Consider the following 22,654-nt stretch of genomic DNA (forward strand, 5'->3'; position numbering starts at 1 on the left):
AAATGGGATGAAATTCCCCACATTCAGGCTTTTATATTACTTCATAATAAAGATGCCTCACAGGAAGGGACCCAATTGATGGTGCAGAGAGATAAAGAGGACAAAAATCTAAGATACCTGACCTTTTTTCCAATAATCAGAATAATAAAGAAAAGGAGAAGGAATACAGTCAGATACTGGAGATCCAAGCTCCACCTGCCCAAACACAAACATCAAAACCAATGCCCTACCCACTCCCGGCTTCTCCACCTCCACCAGAAAGCTGAAAGGCAGAGAACAGGAGAGAAAGACAGGAAATAGAGATGGAGAAATGTTAGTCCAAACTTAAAATCTGCCTCTGGCCTTGCCAGCAGCACCCCTACTGTCTCTTCCTCGGCCTTCCCCCTCCTCCTTTTATTCTACCACAATGGATACCTCTCACTCAGTGGCTCCTATACCATCCTTGGTACCTTCAGCTTCATTGACTCCTGCTCCTTCTATCCTCACTATTGAAGAAAAAAAGCACCCTAAGCTGTTCAGCCACCTTCTTATGAGATTCAAACTGGAACAACTCCTAAATCAGCAGGAAGGGGCCCAAAGGCTCCCCTGGACTTAAACTGCCCAATTCAGATTTCCCCACAAGAACCCTCGATAAAATTGACAGTGGGGAAAAAATTAATTGACCTTTTACTGGACAAAGGTGTGATGTATTTTTTTATTAAAGCTAATCAAGATTGATGGCTTCATTAAAATAGACACATCAGGACGCCTGGGTGACTCAGTGGTTGAGTGTCTGCCTTTGGCTCAGGGCATGATCCTGGGGTCTGGGGTTCCAGTCCCACATTGGACCCGCTGCAGAGAGCCTGCTTCTCCCTCTGCCTGTGTCTCTGCCTCTTTCTGTGTCTCTTTTGAATAAATAAAAAAAAATCTTAAAAAAAAGACAGGAACATCCTTGGAATTCTGGTCCAACTCTACCTCCCATTCAGCCACTACCCAACAGTCACCCACCTTGCCCAGATATGGTGACTGTGTATTTCCAAACATCTCCTATATCTCTGCCTCTCTCTGTGTGTGTCTCATGAATAAATAAATAAAATCTTTAAAAATAAATAAATAAATAAAATAGACATATCTTTTGGAGTTATCATCATCAAATATAATACAGATAATTAGCTTTTATTCTACCTGAATTTATTAAATTCACGTTGTAATTGTTGCAATTTGTTGACAAAATGACCTAAAATAATGACTGATTTTTATCTAATGAAGTTTACGTGGGTAAATGTTGACAATAAGTAGGTTGAATAGATAAAAGGGTGTACAAATAAAATTTTAAATAGCTTCCAAAATATTCAGTAACCTGAAACTTTGAAGTTTTGTTAGGTTAAATAATAAATTGGCTTAGTTTCTTAGGATATTCAAGTCTTTACAAAATAAGAAAAAATATGTTAATTGTTTAACATTAATTACTAAATACAGGTTTATCTGATTTGGGCTTCTTATTACAGAAAACTAAATATACTTGGGTCTGCTAATAACTATGTCTTATGCTTTATTAAAAAGTTGTACTATAAAAAATCACATTCCTATAAAATATAAAATGTATTCACAAATATACCAACCTAAATAATTCTGGTCTAATAGTTCACAATTTGTTGGTTACTACTGAGTTTTCACTGGAGAAAGGCTTCTAAGAGTTAAAGTTCTGATGAATGGAATTGAGACTGCTGGAAATGATAAGGAAAGTAACTGTATATAGGAAAACAGGAGATGTATAAGAAAGGTATGAGGAATAAAATGCATTTTTGTTGGGGGAAAGAAAGTATTTTTTCCCAAAATGAGATTGGCTATTTATAGAGAGGTGAGGCTTATGAAATAATTTGAGTTAAAAAAGAAATTGTAGGAAGGTTATAAAGGGGAATCTTTGGGAAAAACTATGCATGGTCAGGACTCACTAAGATTGGAAGAAATGGATTTTTAAAATATCCTGATATAAGATTGGAATTTGTTTTTTTCTCTGGAAATTGGCTTAACTTTGTTAAAAAGACAAAAGCTTCTTTTATATTTGGTCTGTTCTTGATAAGAAATTATAAACAAGCTATTTTATCTTTATCTGCCCAGAAAAACAAGGTTTCTCTGTTTTTATTAGGTCTTTGATTACTAAATCTTCTCAATATTTAAAGAAGCTGTTTTGCTAACAACCAAGTAACCCTCTGTTTTTGCCTTTGGGATCTTTTATTGTCACCTTGGTTAAATACATGATAAAGTATTAAAATTTTATAGTGACCTATGATCCTATTTAGGCATACCATTTAGAATCTTCTGAGGTTCTTAACAAACTTCCTAAAAATTCAAATTCTAAATAATCTTGACTAATTAGGTTTGTTTATTTGGTATGTTAAGTTACATTGGAAGCATTGTCAAACAATGATTAATTTTATGAAGTTATATTATGTGTGTAGATGTTACGATGATTCTAAAAGTTATGTAAAATTCTTAAAGTTTTAATATGTCCTGATATAATGTCATTACATGTAATTCTAATTTGTAAAACATTGTGTGCCACAGAAATAACTGGATTTCCTTGTCAACCACATTATAATAAAGTCTTATCAGATTTTTAAACATGGCAATTTTTTTAAAGAATTTTTTTAAAGATTTATTTATTCATTCATGATAGACACACACACACAAACACACAGAGAGAGAGAGAGAGAGAGAGAGAAAGAAGCAGAGACACAGGCAGAAAAAGAAGCAGGCTCCATGCCGGGAACCCTATGCGGATCTCGATCCCAGGACTCCAGGACTGTACCCCGGGGCCAAAGGCAGGCGCCAATCCGCTGAGCCACCCAGGGATCCCCCAAACATGGCGATTTTTGAGTCTTTTGTCATTTTCAGTTATTCTGATGCTCTTGCAAAATACATTTCAACTTCAAGGAGATTCATGAAAAGGATTTTTGACAGACACAAGTCTGATACTTTCAAGATCATAAAACTAAACTAACAATTTCCAGAACTAATGGAAAAACTGCATCCAAACAGAACAAGAATTAAAAACATGGGACTAAATAAATTTTAAAAGATGATTATATTTTTATAATTCTTATTTAAAACATTGCTGTTTCTCTAATGTTTGCTCTCCCAAATTTAAGAAAGCTTTTTCTCTTAAGATATCTATGACTTATAGAAATTTGACGAAAATATTCTTTTGTAAACAAACTGAAATACTTAATTTTTCCTTACCTGATCCCTGAGGAATTTGGAAACTGTCAATCAGTATTCTTTCTTTCATGGCAATTATCATTATTTGCATATATTCAATGAAAATTGATGCTCTTTTAACAAGACACCATTGGAAACATCGGTTATTTTACCAAGGCTTTAAGTGGAATGCCATATTTAAGAAAGACACGCAAAGATTCAGTTATAACTAGATCGTTTTAAGGAACTCAGGTGAACTATATGGAACCAATAAAGTCCCTTGGAGATGTTGGCCTGGTACCTTGCTTAAAGAGTTCCCAGCAGTCATACCAGGTGAGTCAGAAATGTCACTTCCTGGAAGATGCAGGAACCTCAATATATTTCCAAGACCTCCGGAAGAGAAGAATTCAGCCAAATCTGCAGGTATTGTAGGCAAATCTGATGGCATATATTTGACCTGGCTTCTGGCCTTGAGAGGCTATTGGAAGTTTAATTTAAAATTCCTTGTAAAAACTTCTGGCAAAGCAGGTTTTAAAATCTCTATTGTCAATCACTATTCTTGCTGTATTTATGTAAATAATCACGTAAAATGTTAATTAAATTTATTAAAACTAAACTTATCTTACAAACAAATCAGTCTTAATTTGACTATCTTTGACAGGAATGAGGGTGACTTTAGAGAGAAAAATTATATTTCAATAACACACTTTCATAGATGTAGATTCTAGGTCTGAATAATTATCTTTGAGAGTTTATTTGCTTATAAACCTGGGCTGGAACTAAGTTCTGGTTTCTTCCAATATTTGTCTGTGACTCTCCAAAGTAAGGTTTCCAATCTTCTCCTATTCTCTTGTCTTAAAATTAATTAAGAACTAAAACTGCCTTTTTTCTTGAAGCCCTGTAAATTGAAGCTAGACAACTCAAGAGAAACTTCAGTGAAATTGGCACAATAGCTCATATATAGTCAATCTTCATGCCTGTTGCTCTATGGGCCACTCAAAAAAACCACCAGAGACATTTGGACTACAAACCATAAAAATCTACCAGATTGCCAGTGCTTACTCCCACTCCATCTGAGGATGCTTTGAGCCTGACATCTAAATGTCCTCTCATTGGGAGCATTTGGGACTCTGATATTGGGTTTACAATTTGCTCCAAGCATTAACCTTTGTTTTTGTTTCCATAGAATTGCCTCTTATTAATTTCTTAATTGCTTGCTGCACAAGCCAGAGTCTATATAATAGCTAATACCACTTTCTGTACCTATATTAACTCCTCCTTAGAAGTAAGAACCCAGAGGGACAAAATCAGGCAGCAAGCCACTTGGCTGCAATAGGCCTTTGCTCACAACATTTCATTTTTCCAAGGTGGCTGGGACTGGTTTACTGATCTCTTTTTCTTTTATACTGATCTATTATTTTGGTATCAGATCAATTTTAGAGGGAATGATAAAATTTGACTTAACTCTATTGTTACTAGTCCTTAGACTATGGGATAAAATTAATGATGCCATGTAGTGTCAAACAATGTAGAAAAATATGCAAGCTACGGGATAAGAAACCACCTCTATACTCCCTCCATGAGAACCAGGTAACAAAAACTACGTCCTGCACTATATCAAATTTTTCCATTCCAAAGCCATAGTCTGTCCTAATTCAGTTTGGAGCAGTTACAGAAGATGGACTTCTACCTATATCCCATAGAAAGGAATGAAGGATTGACAACAGGGATTTATAATAGCACTCCTGCTGGTCTTAAGGGTTAAATTACTTCAAGATTATGCACTCCTTGTTTATTGACCTGTGTCCCTTTGTTTATAATAGAGTCAACCTATTTTCCTTGAGATTTTGTAGATCATTGGCCTTAAGGAATGAAGAACCAGACTATCCCAAAAGATAAGGCCTGATCACATTTGAAAATAGCTGCCACTGATGCCAGCAAGTCTGTTCAAGGTCATGTTGACATATGATTAACTGCCTGAGCACCAGCTTCTCCCGCACTCAGTCCCAACCATTTCCCAAACCTTCTCCTTTAAAACCCTCTGGGTTCATCTTGACTGGAAAGGTGGTCTTGGAGACATTAGTCCACCATCTTCCTACATTGTAACTTTCTGAATAAAGCAATTCTTTCTTTTCCCACCATTACTTGTCTCTGGATATTGATTTTCACACGGAAAGCAGCCAAACCTGAGTTTGGAACTAGTTTTTTATTCCGTAACATCAATACATCAAGATTCTTTGTAATGAGTCCTTGAGCATCTAACAGGAACTTGGAGCAAAGCCCCTCTTCTATTTCTAACAACAAATATGCTTTCTATACAAATTTGCTAAACCCTTCCAATTATGATAAACCTGAAGTAAGTTTTCCCTGAAAACATCTTATATTGCAAAGCACGTACTCAAATTTAAAAATTGCTGCCATAAAATAAAAGTACCTAGTAAGAGGTAACATTAATTAAAGGATTATATCCCATAAGGTAAAAAAAGAAATTTGCAAAATTTCATAAAGTATGCTATTTATGAAATTGAGTTTTATATGCACAAATTTAAATATGCCTTTAATGCCATCTTCAAAACTTGGGGGTGTTGACAATATGTCTTCTTTTTTGAATATTACTTTCTAATCATTATTGTTACCTTTCATAGAATCCATGCCTCCCACAGCATAAAGTGCCCCTACAGTTGATTTTCTAGGCTTTGTCCGAGGGCTTTGCATCATAGGTCTTTTCTCAGGTAAGAGATGATACTTCATAGCTTCCATTAGGAGCTTCTGACATTCAAGATCACCAGTAAACATGGAGCTATTTTCAAGATCCACCAGTAACTGAAAAGTAATGATTCATGGTATATGAAGTAAAGAATCCACCACTAAAAAGAGCATATTTTTGCTTATATAACTTTGGAGAAAACGTGAGCTAATCCAAATGTAAAAGTGTTTGCATTTTAAATTGCTTAGTAACATTTTTATGTCCACTTATGATGTAAAATGGTTAAAGATCTCATGGTAGTAGCTACTGATCTGTTCAGATTTATTTGATATATATTTTTTCAATAGATACTCATAGAATAACAAGAAGTGAGAGTGAAAAGACACTCATAAAATGGGTCCCCTTCAAGGGACTGGCTATGTCTACACAAAGTAGGCATCTTTCAGTCTACTGCATGTAACTAATCAAGCAGTTATTGGTGAACTAAGAGAAGTTGGTATAAACATGACCAGTTAAAATAAAGTAAAATCACCTATAAAGAACTGCATCTTTATCATTAAGTCACTTTTATAAGTATTTTGAAAGTGGATGTTTTTTATCTATACTTGTACATGTGTATATCAGAAAAGAATATGTGTTAATAATTAGATAATATTAGATGATAAATGCTTTATGACCATCATTGCCTGGAAGACAATAAGACCTCAATTGAATGGGATAAAATCTAAGTAAAATATTTTTCCTGAGGTGAGCTGAGGAGACTCAAGAGCCTGTTTCAGAATTTTACCAAGGGCCATTTATATTGGTTCATTGGAGTTTTGGGTCTACAGTATCATAGGACACTGAAAGGAATTGTAAGCAGTTTGTTGGAGTGGAAATGCTAATCTCTTCACATAAAACTTCCCTGAGGTTTCCTGTTCTGCAGTACTTAACCCTAGCTTAGTTTTCATTCCACCTGTAATCTCTTATGGATTACTATTTGACTTGGCTGGTGAGACCCCAGGCATTTCCTTAATGCATATGTTGCTGAAAATGTATTTGAAAACTGGGCTACGTAACTTTTTTTCAAAATATTCTTCAGGCATTTACCATCATTCTCTTCATATATTTCATTTCTAGAATATTTGTTAAAGTCACTATTAAAATTATATTGGAAGGTCTATTTTTTGTATGATATTACCCATCACTAACATTATTAGGAAAAGTTCACAGAAGTCCACACTTTAGACCTAAGACATACTCAGGGGTGGGAGGCCAAAGACCATTGGTTGTGTGTTTGTGCTGGAAATTTCTTCTTATTCCAATAAAGTAAGAGAAGCCAAACTAAGCAGTTTGCTGAAATAACATCATATAGACAAAGCAGTGTAAAATTAAGGACCTCTGATCCTTTACACCATTGTGTCTCAGTTTTTATGCATATCTAAGAATCATCTGGAGAACATATTAAAACACAGATTCCTTGGCCTCACAGCCATAAATAGTTTCAGTAGGTCTGTGGTGGTGGCCTAGGAAACAGAGTTTAGAACCAGCTTTCAGGCAATGCTATGCTGCTAGCTCAGGGCCATTTTGAGTAGCACTGCCTTAAAGAATCTAATAAATCATATTAGAACCTCTCATGAGAATAACACATATAAGTGTATACACATTCACACAAACATAAAATTTCCAAAAATTCTGAACCTTGGGTCTAAAATTACACATATATTTTAATGTTTCTCTTTTTGGTGTTACTATTGCCTTGCCCTTTGAATAAATTTGCTATACCCAAGAAGGCACTCAGGATTCTTTCACTGCATGTGGATAGATTCTTAAAAGTAAATATGTAGCTCCATGGATTTAATTAACACATAAAGGTTAAAAAAAGTAGAGAAAACATTAGCAAATTAATATTCTGTTTTTTAATATTAGCAGTTTGTTGAAAGTGAATTAATTTTAACATTTATGAAGCTACTAATACACTAAATCTAGATGAAGCTCCTACTTACAATGTGGATGATGTTTGATGATATCAGTCACAGGCTATATAATATATGAAACGTGCGTATGTGCAATATATCCATATATATAGAATACAATCGATACCTTCTGTTGATAAATTTGCTACAGAAAAAAATCATCAATGGTAGAAGTATATAGTGAGACTGCAGTCCAACTTCACTAAACTTCACTTACTAAAACTCAGTATGAGATAGGTCAATCCCAAACCATATACAAGGGTGTTTGTGTTTAGAATAGTTTATACTATTATCCTATAGCGTGTATGATGAGGGTGCCATTATAATGATTCTGTAGTGCATCTGAAGCTACTATATTATGATTTCAATATAGCAGCTAATTAATATGTTAATAACTATTAACCAGATTAGACTAACTCCTTGCTAAAGTCTCCTCTGGGATGCTACTATACTGGTTATTATCAGCTTACCTAGAAGGTGGTCAGGAAAAGAAAAAAAGAACCTAGTCATTTTCTCTTCTTTCTGCTTCTTACAAGTGCTATTTGGTGAGAGAGGAAACTGAAACTAAAGAGTATGCTGAAATGTAGGGAATATCTGTACTTTTTTTAATACTTGTTTTCTCTCTTCATCATAAATAGTGCTATTTGAAGGCTGGATATGTCTTTTTGTGAAACCATGTACATTCCAGTTAACAGAAATTCTCAGAATAAAATAATACAAAAAAGGAATGGATTAATGCCTAGTGGTAGCTTAGAATTATATGTTACCTGGGTAAATTTTCATACCTGTGGTGGAAGTAATGGCAGCCTGATATAAGAAAGCAGCATAGCTAGGTCCTGTTGTCTAGCCTGCACATCATGCCCCACCCAGTGCATTAGAGCATGGAATATTGTTTCTTCATCAGGCACATTAATGTCATCACTGCACAGAAGTTTTGAAATTTCATTAGCTGGAAGCAGGAGGAATTCTTGGTTCTTTATTACCTCAATGAAGTGTTCCTAGAAAAGAAAGATCTTTTACTGAAACTTTTACTTTAGAAATATCTTAACAAAATAAGCATATGAAAGCATTTCACATTGTTGAAATTAAGAAAATATGAGAGAAACAGATATATGCATTTATAACAAATAGATGTCATTGCTGCCTGTGAAAGAGGGTAAGGGGAACCTTCTGAAGCTGAGGAGCCAAATGTTTCCACTGAGAATTATTTATTGAACACAACAAAATGGCTTAACTGTTTCACAGGCCACATGGGTAGTGTTCAAGTTGATACAAGTGCTTTTTCTCTCCGAGCTGTTGTAGGTAGCAACAGCTTATGACCCCAAAAGTGACTGATTTTGAGTTGATCTTTAGCCAAAAAACTTAAGAGGAAGGTTGGAAATTTTCAAGGTGGAGGCTACGTTGAAGACCTGGGAAACGTAGCTTTGTGCATTTGAGAGGGCAACATACCGAATTCCTTTGAGATGAGATAAACAGATTAATGAAAAACTCTTCTCTTATGGAAAAACATGATCTTTTATTAACCAAGGCAAATATATATTTTACAATGGATAATATACCAATTTAGGACAATCTAAAAGGGATTCCGATGGAGTTATTTTTGAGAGGGAGGTGTTGGGGTTGTCTTTCAATTATTATATATTATTACTTAATTCTCTCTTTGTCACAGGGTTATGTTTTATGAAGTATCAAATTTCAGGCCTCTGTATTTCAATTTTTTCATGAAAATACCACTATATTTTTCTTATTTATAATGTTGCATATTTTTCTATGACAACACAGTTATCATTTACAACATTTTTCTTAGTAAAAAAGGCTCAAGTTCTAAATGTGAAAAAATATACTTCCAAAATGGAGATAAACTTGTCTAGTTGGTAATTTATTTTGTACAATAAAGAGATAATCTTGAATCAGCTTAAAACAGCCTCTAAATAAGTTGGGGGGATCTTGGATGAATCTAATCACTCCCTCAGCTCCACTCAGAGTTTAGTTATTTTGGAAGTGACTTAGCTTAATAGTAAAATTATTCATACAAAAACCACTATTTGATAGCCCCTTCAGGGAGCTCTAATACCATAAATTCCAAGCTAAACTGCCTATTTAAATGAAGAGCCCTTTTGTGATTAAGATGAACAATTGAGAGAGGATGGTGTTTTTATTGTAGCCAATGTCCCTGGTTGAAAACCCTCTCACCTACAGCAATGTAATGCAACCAGTACTACAAATAATAATACATTACATTTATACAGTACATCATACTTTCACAAACATTAAGTCAAAAAAATCCAGCCACATTAAGTCATCACCAATGTGATCTTGTGGGAGGTCAAATTATTCTGATGAGAAAACAGGCTATGTGAATTTTTTGGTTTCCTGTGCAATAAATGACAAAGTATAGACAAAAACCTAAGTCTCCAGGTCTACTCCATTTTGTTCAACACTGTGACTGCCTTTCATAAGTGACATAATTTTTATGAATGGGTTAAGAAAAAAATATAAAAGTCTAAAAATGTGGTTGCCTATTAGGCCATGTATGTAAACTCTGAGAGTTTATATCATTATGTCAATATGATAAAAGACCTTATATTCCATTCTCCTATCTACTCCCCAATGAAAGAAAAGAAAAATAGTAAATGACACTGAGAGATAGAGTGAAGGAGAGAAAAAGATTGGTTCAGTTGTAAAACCTACTCAATAGCTAATGTGGATCATAGAAAAATCTATCAAATTTGGTTATGCATTTGAAAAAAAGAAATTACTCAAATGATGGATATGATGATCACATTTATAGCAAGCAATTAGAGTTTAGGATAGAATTTGTTATGGCTCCAGAGAAACTTCCTGATGAGAATATTAAAATTGTTTGGCAATATAGTAACTTAGTCTAAATAAAAAATTAATATATTGGTTTAAATGATCTACATATGATACTTCATTATCCACTATTATGGGGAAATATTTAGTTAAGCTTAATGATTAATTTTAAATTGTTTTATTTTGGAATTATTTGATTCCAATTTCGAGGTAAACACTTTCTTTTATGTACCTTCCCAAGAGGTTTGATATTTATTTTTTAATTCACACTTACTTTGTTGTTAAACTTACTAAATGAGCGTACCATATTTGCTGAGTGTTTCATCAATGCAGACTACTATTTATAGAATTATGATGGTTAATTTAATGTGTCAACTTACCCACGGAATGTCTAGATTTTTGATCAAACATTATTCTGAGTGTGTCAGTGAGGATGTTTCTGAATGAAGCCCATTCTCATTAGGGAGGGAGATCTGTTATACTCAGTCTATGATTCAAAGGTTTGTAATTGAGTCTTGAGAGATTAACATTATTCTTAAACATTAAAACTATTTGTATTTTATAATATCAATACAGTATTACAAAAGCATTATGATAGCAAGATCTTTGCCTACCTCGCTTCATTTATACTAGATACTAAGACAACTAAAGAAAGGGAGCTAAGTAAGACAATAGTATTTTTGTGCACATCCTATTTTAACACTCAGTTTCACTCACATAATAAGAAAAGGAAAACAAGTCACTTTGAGCAACAAAACATAATTCAAGCTGTTTATCAGAATGGGTTCTGTCTGTGAGAGTAAGATACCAGATAAGAAATTTAATATTTAGTTTAAGAATTTAAGTAAATTAACAAGTAGTTTTAATGTTTGGCTTTTGTGGTAGGATTAATCTTTGAACTATACAACTGATGTTCCTACAGACTATATGGCACCTGTATTTAGCACATAGGAGTATATGTAACACAGTTAGATTACATATATTAAAATACCAGGCCATTATAATATAATTCTCCCCATAATGGCATAGTTTCAGGATTTTGTTTAAAACTTCTAATTTGGAAAAATAACTAAGGATGGGAAAAAAGAGAAAGTATTTTTAAAGAATTTATTAATTTATTCATGAGACACACACACACAGAGGCAGCGACACAGGCAGAGGGAAAAGTAGGCTCCCTGGGGGGACCCTGATGTCGGACTTGATCCCAGGATCATGCCTTGAACAGAAGGCAAAAGCGCTCAACTGCTGAGCCACCCACGTATCCCAAGAAGGAGAAAGTTTTGCTAAGCAAATTTAAAGAATTCTAATATTAGAAAGTTGAAAAAATTAAGATCCGTATGAAATTCTAGAAAAATATTGTTTATACACATCTCAATTCTGAATTCATATTGTTAGTTTTAGTTTTACATGTGATTCTCTATTGTTTGCTTTTATATATCCGTCTTTTATTTTTAAATCTTAAATAACTATAGCAATTTTTGTAGTTTGAAATATTTAACTTTTTGTTTGGGTTTCACAGAAAGAGCCATCTGATATTTTTCCTGCTTCAGATGTTCAAAAGTTCATTTTCTTTTCATCATGGAATTATTAACATTAATGGTAATTTAATATCCTCTGACTACTTTTTCTTGCCTCCCTACAGACAATATATAATATAATATATATTTCACCTCACTGTCACTTGACTGAATACAGATAGTCTTATCCCAAGCATGTTTTTTAGTATTTTTTTTTATTTTTATGTATTTATGATAGTCAGAGAGAGAGAGAGAGAGAGAGAGAGGCAGAGACACAGGCAGAGGGAGAAGCAGGCTCCATACACCGGGAGCCCGACGTGGGATTCGATCCCGGGTCTCCAGGATCGCGCCCTGGGCCAAAGGCAGGTGCTAAACCGCTGCGCCACCCAGGGATCCCACATGTTTTAAAGAATTAACACATACAAACATGTTCAGTTAATTTATTATAATTACTGATAGAATTGACAAGGATTTTAAGTTAAGTTTAGTCAAGTTAAAGGATTGAACTTCAAACTGTTTTTAACCGAAATAGATATTTTTTGTTACAACATAAAATATCCATTCAGAATTGGCTGATTTTGATAGTACTTAAGCTCTTCTAGTTAACATTGGTATATTAATTAGTCTTTTCTTATTGAAAGTTATTTAACTTTCATTAGAAATCATAATGTATACAATTATAGAAACTTAAGTTCTAATATTACAAAAAGTCAGGGACAAAGAAACAAATACACTTATTTAACAATGAGCAGAAGCATGAAGAGATATTTTTCCAAAGAAGACCTACAGGTGGCCAACATACACATGAAAAGATGATCAACATCACACATCATCAGAAAAATATAAATGGGGCAACCCCGGTGTCTCAGTGGTTTAGCACCGCCTTTAGCGCCGCCTTTGGCCCAGGATGTGATCCTGGAGACCAGGGATCGAGTCCCGCATCAGGTGCCCTGCATGGAGCCTGTTTCTCCCTCTGCCTGTGTCTCTGCCTCTGTGTGTGTGTGTGTGTGTGAGTGTGTGTGTCTCATGAATAAATAAATACAATATTTTTTAAAAAGAAAAATACAAATGAAAACTGCAATGAGATATCACTTGTCAGAATGGCTAAAACTAATAGCACAAGAAACAAAAGATATTGGTGAGGATGTGGAAAAAGGGGAACTCTCTTACACTGTTAGGGGGAATGCAAACTGGTACAACCACTCTGGAAAAAAAGGATGGAAGTTACTCAAATAGTTAAAAATATAACAGCCCCACCATCCAGCAATTGCACTACTATGTATTTACCTAAAGAATTCAAAATAAACCACATCTTCTTGTGGTTTATGTATACAATGGAATATTACTCAGCCATTAGAAATGACAAATACACACCATTTGCTTCAACGTGGATGGAACTGGAGGGTATTATGCTGAGTGAAATAAGTCAATCGGAGAAGGACAAACATTATATGTTCTCATTCATTTGGGGAATATAAATAATAGTGAAAGGGAATAGAAGGGAAGGGAGAAGAAGAAATGGGTAGGAAATATCAGAAAGGGAGACAGAACATAAAGACTCCTAACTCTGAGAAACGAACTAGGGGTAGTGGAAGGGGAGGAGGGCAGGGGGTGGGGGTGAATGGGTGACAGGCACTGAGGGGGGCACTTGACAGGATGAGCACTGGGTGTTATTCTGTATGTTGGCAAATTGAATACGAATAAAAAATAAATTTATTATTAAAAAATAATACAAAATAATAATTAGAAGGGATACATGTACCCTAAAGTTTATAGCAACATTATCACAACTGCCAAAACATGGAGAGATCCCAAATGTCCATCAGCTGTTAAATGGATAAAGAATAAATTTATATATATATATACAACTCGATATGTATTATATATATATATACACGCACAATGAAATATTACTCAGCCATCAAAAAGAATGAAATCTTGCCATTTGCAACAACGTGGATGGAGCTACAGTGATGTAACAGACTCTTGTTCTGTAGAGAACAAACTGATGATTACTAGAAAGGAGGTGGGTGGGGGATAGGTTAAATAAGTGATGGGGGTTAGGAATGCACTTACTGTGAAGAGCACCAGGTACTGCATGTATATGTTGAATCACTAAATTGTACACTTGAAACTGATAGTGCTCTGTATGCTAACTGGAATGTAAATAAAAACTTAAAAGAAATCAGGAATAATATATTTTCCTAATACTGTGGATTCAAATTGAAATATGTGCTTGGCTCATCGGTTTAGTGCCTGCCTTCGGCCCAAGGTGTGATCCTGGAGTCCTGGGATTGAGTCCCACATCGGGCTCCCTGCATGGAGCCTGCTTCTCCCCCTGCCTGTGTCTCTGCCTCTCTCTTTGTGGGTCTCAAATGAATAAATAAATAAAATCTTTTAAAAAAAGAAATATGTACTTATATGATTTATGTTTTGTAGTATTTTCATTTCTCCAAGCTTTGAGATTTACACTTTTCAATTTACAAAATGAGAAACATTGTTTCTCATTGTACTCATTGTTTGAGTACAGCTTGAATTATATGAATAATTTATAAATAACTTGCACATAATGGATATTAGATAAAAATTTTGTCTGGTTCAAATTATATAATTATATAAATTTTTATTGGTCTTTAATTTTATACCAACATTAGAATCTTTACTTTATATATATATATATATATATATATATATACTTATATAGTATATATACACACACTCATACATTATATATTGATATACACATATATGCATATGTACACATATATATTAGTAAAGAAATCAGTAAGTTAGCTATTGGGTTAGTATAACATTATTACAAGTTAATTTGAAGCAATTGATTTTACCATTGTGTAATTATGTGCCACACTTAAGAGCTCTGTACAACCCTGGGCATCTCCAAATGACCGAATCCCTAAACAGTTTGAAGGATGGAGCTGCTTTATGAGAAAATTGGAGCAGACTTCAATGACTTGAGTCAGCTGCAAGAGACAAGCTGCAGCCAGCAAATTTTCAATAGTATCTTCTTTTAGCTGCAGGACACCTAGATGGTTTGAAAAAGTAAAGAATGATTATATGTCCAATAAAGTAAGACACAAATGTGCTCATTAGGTGAACTTTTCAATTTCTGTCATTACTAGGGCCATCTTTTCTAGGGCATAGCATTCACTATGGGAATACCTTTCAAGGTCGTCATATGCAAGGAAGTCCATAAAAACACTAATAAAATGGATGCAGGGAGCCAGGCTAGATTATCAAATGTAGCAAAGGAACAGTGAATACCATTATTGCAAAGAACAGTAATATGTTATTTGTCATCTTAGACCTGCCTCTAAATCTTATATCAAAAACTGTAAATACTATGACTCAGGGAGTATTATATCATATTGTGTAAGAACCATACAATTGCCCATACATGTAACTATCATTTGTAGGGCAATAATTTTTTTGATAAATAAGTAGAGCACTAAGATTATAGGTCTATATTTTTGTGTGTGTGTCTGCATTTATTAGCTGATAAGGATGAGTTTACTAAGGTATTATACCTGGAACTAACCCCTGGCATTGTCTCAATTAAGAAAAATAATATTGCCAACAGTCCTCAAATAAATGTTTGTATGATCATTTTCTTAGATATAAGAAAGTGACTCTGTTTGAAAATATCTATGAAGAGATTTTTTTATGAGATCAGAGCTATTTGTTTCCTTTATATTGAGATATTATATATATACACACACATATATACATATATATAAATTTTCAGAGGAAACATTGTTAATGACTTATTGCAAATGTTGTAAGTTATTTTCATAAGTTATATTCCTTTTTTGTTTTAGCCAACCTATATGTAATTTAAAAAAATGATATTTCATATGGGACATATATACTATAAACTATTTCCTTATATTTTTCCTTGTAAAATATCTTAGTATGGATGCTATATGGTTTCATATGCATAAAGAAAAGAGAAATAGAGATTGTGATATGCTCTGTATTTGTTTCAACCTCTAAAATATGGTGCAAAAGGGTCTCATTCATCAGCAGACTTTCTTGAGTTTTTTTTTTGTTTCTTTGTTTGTTTGTTTATTGTCATAGATTTTGATGGGAGACTGCTGCCTGTATCTCATGAGACCCAGAGAAGTTATAAACTATTCTCAGATACATACCTAAAGATTCACCTGCTACAGACATTGAAACTTGGCCTGATTATTAAAAATAATATTCATTTTTTAATGAACAAAATCATAAAGCTCCTAGAAGAAAACAGTAAAAAAATTCCTTGACATTGTTCTTGACAATTTATTGGATAATAAACCAAAAGACAGGCTACAAAAGCTAAAATAAACAAGTGGGACTACATCAATCTAAAAATCTTCTGCATAGAGAACGAAATATAAAATGTATTGAAAAGGCAATCTGCAGAATGAGAGAAAAATATTGCAAACCATATATCTGATAAGGGGCTAATATCTGAAATATATAAAGGACTCCTATAATTCAATAGCACAAAAGCAAATAATCCAATTAAAAAAGATCAAGTAACCTGGATAATATATTTTTTCCAAAGATAAAATACAAATTAGCAATAGGGATATGAAAAGGTGCTTAATATCACTAATTACCAGTGAAATGTAAATCAAAATGCATAGCTGTTAAGATGGCTATTATCAAAAAGATAAGGTATAACCAATGTTGGTGAGACTTTGGAGAAAAGGAAACCTTTATGCACTATTTGTGGGAATGTAAATTAATAAAGCTTTATGGAAAATAATATGGTCATTCCTGAAAAAATTAGAAAATAAAACTACCATATGATCCAGCAATCATAATTATTTATACAAAGAAATGAAATCAGGATTTTTAAGATGATTTTATTTATTTATTCATGAGAGACAAAGAGAGAGAGAGAGAGAGAGAGGCAGAGACATAGGCAGAAGGAGAAACAGGCTTCACGCAGGGAGCCCAATGTGGGACTTGATCCCAGGACCCCAGGATCACACCTTGAGCCAAAGGCAAACACTCAACCGCTGGGCCACCCAGGCATTCCTATGAAATCAGGATCTTAAGAGATATCTGCACTTCCATATTTGTTGCAGTATTATTTACAATAGCTAAGATATGGAAGCAATCAAACAACCTAAATGTCCTTAAAGGTTGAATGAATAAAGAAAATGTTTATACATTTTTTCTCTGATTTCACAGAAATGGCAGGTACATTGGTGGTTGCTAGTGGCTGAGAGTGGGGAAATGGGGAGGTTTAGGTCAAAGAGTGTAAAGTTTCAGTTATAATAGTTCTGGTGATCTAACATATAGTATGCTGTGTTTAGTTAATAACATGATATTGGGTACTGTATACTTGAAACTTGTTGAGATATATCTTAAGCATTTTCACCACAAAAGGAAATTAACTATTTGAGATAATGTACATTATTATCTTCATCTTTGTAAACATTCCACTTATATATGCATAGCAAATCATCACATAGTATACTTTAAAATATATATTTGTCAATTGTCCCTCAAGACAGTTGGAATAGATAAATACTTCTAATCCCCTAAACTTATCTTGTTACCTTTGCCTTATAGTTTGAGTAAATAAGACTTTATTATTTCAAAAGAAGAGACTAAGTCTTTAATATAGACATGGAATACTACACTTCTAGTTTTACAAATGAGAATGGGGGCCATATGTGGCTCAGCTAGTTAAGCATCCAACTCTTGATTTCAGATCAGGTCATGATTGCTGGGTCTTGAGATAAAGCCCTGCATGGGATTCTGTGCACTGAGCATGGAGTTTGCTTGAGATTCTCTCTCCTTCTCCCTCTGCCCCTCCTCTCGCTTGCACACACTTTCTAACTAACTAACTAACTAACTAACTAACTAATAAATAAATAAATAAACACAAAAATAAATAAATCTTTTTTAAAAATGGGAATGTACCCACACCATTCAGGAGAGAGACAGACATGTCCCTGTATTTTTGTGTTAAAATAGCTTTATTCTCTCATGGTCAAAAATTTTATGGCATATTATTCACCTATTATTCTTTTATACTACTGAATTTAGATTTTGATTCTGCCCCTTACTATCTTGGGAAAATTACTTAACTAGTTGATCCTTCAATTTTCTCATTTCTAGAGTAGGAATAATAATAATGTAGATTATATAATATAGGGTATTTGTGATGATTGATTGACTTAATACATTTTACTTTACCTGTGTAAGCATACTGCACCAAGGAATTAAGTGCATTAGGATCAATTCCTTCCATCCTGACCTCTTCTTGTTTGGCTTCAAGCACATCATTAGTAAACATTGCAGCGAAATAATCAGACACTGCGCTGAGAACCAACCTTGAAATAGGAATGTTTCATAGGAACTTAAGTTAGTCTGTAGTTTCATCAAAAACAATCAGTAAGTTTGTAACACTGCTGAGTTTGTTATCCACATAAATTTTTTTCACAGTAAAGTGTAGTGAAATTAGAAAGGTAAATTAAGTAAATTGACTTTCTTTTGAGGATTTGTGCTGTTTTAAATCAATTTCTCTAAAGTTTGGTTCTTCTAAATATCACACAGGGAAATGGAACATATATACTAATACTTTTTCAATGTAGGAAGATAAAAATATATTTTCTTCAGTGTTCTAATTTGTTTTCAAAGGACCAATTCATTCTCATTCACGTGCTATATTCACAAAATGATCTGTCTGCATAAGGATGCTTACCGATGGGCTGGGATTCGGAGGTGTCCAGCAATAAGTAATACATCACACAGCTGTTCCTCTTTCAGGTAGTTCTCCATTTTGTGAAGAGTTTGCTCTGCGTGGTTTACAACATGGAACTGCTCCTCGGACCTGCTGACATTCATAGCTTCAGGATTTTGTGTATCCAATCTGAAAGGGGAGTAAGAGGGAGAATATGATTTGCTGAGTGCGAAAATGTCCAGCAGAAATTTGGGCACATCAAATTCTAAAAGAAATATACTGGGTTAAAGTAAAATATAAATTTGCCCTCCAATCTTAAATATTTCAGTATGATTACTGTCTAGCTTCCCACTAAAATGAAATGTGATGGTTCATATTTATACTTAGAATGGAATCATAAATGTGTATAGTACCATTGCAGGACTAGTGGTAATTTTTACATGCATAAACATAAACTTAAATATGCCAGCCTCTTTTTTTGATTTTTATTGGTACCACAGTTATGTAATTAGGCATAAAATTGTAGGGATGATTCAAAAACTTTTCAAATTTGATTATGTCCTGAAGCTTCTCCATGGGATACTCATTATACATCAGAAATATTTCCTAAAGAATTTCAAACTTGAGTTCATAACATTCTTTACAATGTCAGTGCCATCAAGAAAATATATAATTTCCATATTTTATATATTTTTTCCAGATTTATTGAGACATAATTAACACATAACATTGTGTGAGTTTAAGGTGTACAGTGTAATGATTTCATATATGTATAGATTATGAAATTATTACCATGATAAGGTTAGTAAACACGTCTGTCACTTCACAGAGTTACCATTTTTTTTTTATTTTATTTTTTTTTTTTCAGAGTTACCATTTTTAATGAGTGTGGTGAGAACATTTAAGATCTAGAGTCTTATCAACTTTCAAGTATACAATACAGTATTGTTAACAATAGTCACAAGGCTGTATATTAGATCTCCAGAGCTTATTCATGTTTTTTTCCCAGACCAATGGATTTTATTTTATTTCTTTCCTATTTTAATTTAAATTCAATTAACCAACATATAGTAGTACATCATTAGTTTCAGATGTAGAGTTTAATAATTCATCAGTTGCATATAACACCCAGTGCTTATCAACATACCCTCCTTAATTCCAATCATCCAATTACCCCATACCCCTGCCCACCTCCCCTGCAGCAACCCTCAGTGAGTTGCCTATAGTTAAGAGTCTCTCATGGTTTTTCTCCCTCTCTGATGAATTCCCATTTAGTTTTCCCTCTCTTCCCCTATGATCCTCTGCACTGTTTCTTATATTCCACATATAAGTAAAACCATATGAGAATTGTCTTTCTCTGACCACTTTCACTCAGCATAATACCCTCCAGTTCCATCCACGTTGATGTAGATAGTAGGCATTCATCCTTTCTAATGGCTGAGTAATATTCCATTGTATATATATGCCACATCTTCTTTATCCATTCATCTATTGATGGAAATCTTGGCTCTTTCATCTTCTAACTGGAAGCTTGTACCACTTGACTATTTAGGCAAATATGATGACTTGAATTCACAATGATGCAAGTTGTCTTCATGTTTTCTCAGCATCACACAATGGTGGAATTTAAATACACAAGCATATAGAAGCTTATGATCAGTAGAAGATTAAATCCTTAATGGTTGGATGAACACAAATACTTTGCTTATGGTCTTTGTTTCTTTTAGGCATCATTTTACAATCATTAGTTTTAGGTTCCCCCACCCCCAATTCAGCCTGTGTTTCTCTGAAGACAATTGGGCCAGGTGACGTTATTCTCTGTTTAATTTAAATAAATGATTCATCTCTGAATCTTCTTTTTTGTCTCTGAATCTTCTGAACCTCTAAAGACTCTTTGGGACATTCAGTCACAGTATTACATGGATAATTAGGTTGGCATGGTATGAATATCCTTAGAAATTGTCTGCTACAAAATGTGCTTGTTTCTGAAAGGAACAATACTTTTTCACCATAGGTTAAAAAGCATCCAGGTTCCCCTTAACTCAGTTACCATAATCTTTTCTTTGCTCAAATAATGGTTTGGTTTACATTGAGTCGATCAAATGTTCAATGTCAATGCCATATTATCTTAGCATTCCTCATGTATATTCCATCATTTATTGCAGAGGAGCATATTCTAAAGCAGGAATATATTTTGGGAAGTTCTGGCAAGGAAATAATATTATTCTGTGAAATTTCTTCAGCCTAATTTGGTTAAAGCCAAAAAGTCATCTTTAATTATTAACTATTGGGGATGTATTTACTTGGGCATGCAAATTTATTAGATATCTGCAGTATTTTTTATGATTAAAATACAGATTTTTAGAATCTAAAAATCCTATCAATATGAACCATGCATAATTTTGTTATGTTTCCAAATACAAAGGCAACTGCATCTTGTGTCTCATTAAGAAATAAGAAATTAGGGGCACCTTGGTTGCTCAGTGGTTGAGCATCTGCCTTCAGCTCAGGTCATGATCCCAAGGTCTTGGGATCAAGTCCCACATTGGGCTCCCTGAAGGGAGCCTGCTTCTCCTGTTGCCTAAATCTCTGCCTCTCTCTGTGTCTCTCATGAATAAACAAACAAAAATCTTTTTTAAAAATATTATAAAAATAAGAAATTAATATTCAAAAAATATGGCTATATCAAACTATAGCATCCAAAATATAACATGCATAGTAACCAAAATTATAAAATATTAAAATCTATTCTTGGTCATCACCTAACCAGAATATAATGAAACAAGCGAAAAAGCATACCAACAATTAAAACTAAACTTTTGAAAAACAACCCAATCTGAATAAGTTCCCAGAGCTCATAAACTACAATTCTCTTGTCTCCATTTTAGATACTGTAATGTCAGGTCAGATGTTGTAATGGAAGCCAATGCATTAGAGAATGTTCTTCCCTTTTCATTATTGTATGGTATATAGATGGTGACAGCAGAGGCAGCATGCTGAAATGGAAAAAAAAAAACACTAAAATACCTAGATTTAGTTCCTGCTCTTGTACATACAAGCTGAACGATCTTGGGCAACTCACTATATCTTTCTAAGCTTTAATTTTCTCCTACAAAATGGAGATAAAAATAATACTAATACCAATACTACCAAAAGTAATGCTTATGTCACAGGGTTCTTCAGATGATTATATGAGAAAATGTACATAAAAATTTCTGTACATTTTTGTAAATTTGTGATATAATCAGGTATATATGATTACAATAAGTTTTTATGACTTTAGGCTTTTATATGTAATGTTAGTGATAACCAAAAATGAAATATCTATAGAATATTCACAATTAAAAATGAGGAGGGAATTAAAACATTTCAATTCAAGAAAATCAACAAGTAGAAATAAAGGCAGTAATGGAACAAATGAAGAAGTTAGTACAAGATATATAGACTTTGGAATAGCAAAATGGCATTAAATAAGAAGTGAAGAAATCTGACTAAAGTATGGACTTTAGTGAATAATAATAATTCAGAAAACAATTTTCTGTAATCTTATGTTAAGTTCATCCTGACTACGAAGATGTAATTATTTCCATAAATATATTTAAAATGTTTTTATCTGGAATTGTTATTCATTAATTAATAGACTACATTTTTTAGAACAGTTATAGAATTGTAAAAAAATTGAGAAGTACATAATTCTTTACTTGGGTGTCATAATTATGGAAGAGTGTACTGGTAGCAAACAGGTAGAGACCAAAGATACTAGTAAACACCATATAAT

The 22,654-nt window shown here is 33.5% G+C and overlaps 1 protein-coding gene across 2 annotated transcripts in view; it reads right to left on the reverse strand.

The window, feature by feature from the left end:
• Window positions 1–22,654, reverse strand: part of KLHL4 (kelch like family member 4) — a 154,815-nt gene that overhangs the window by 55,228 nt on the left and 76,933 nt on the right. For both annotated transcript variants that reach the window (XM_077887545.1, XM_077887544.1), the window contains exons 2-6: window positions 18,898–19,065; window positions 18,390–18,526; window positions 15,020–15,216; window positions 8,628–8,840; window positions 5,817–6,003 (exon numbers count right to left, since the gene is read on the reverse strand). In XM_077887545.1, coding sequence (XP_077743671.1) covers window positions 5,817–6,003; window positions 8,628–8,840; window positions 15,020–15,216; window positions 18,390–18,526; window positions 18,898–19,065 — 902 coding nt within the window. The remainder of the gene's footprint in view (window positions 1–5,816; window positions 6,004–8,627; window positions 8,841–15,019; window positions 15,217–18,389; window positions 18,527–18,897; window positions 19,066–22,654) is intronic.

This window comes from Canis aureus, chromosome X (genome assembly GCF_053574225.1).
Source record: "Canis aureus isolate CA01 chromosome X, VMU_Caureus_v.1.0, whole genome shotgun sequence".
In the NCBI taxonomy this organism is placed as follows: Eukaryota; Metazoa; Chordata; class Mammalia; order Carnivora; family Canidae; genus Canis; species Canis aureus.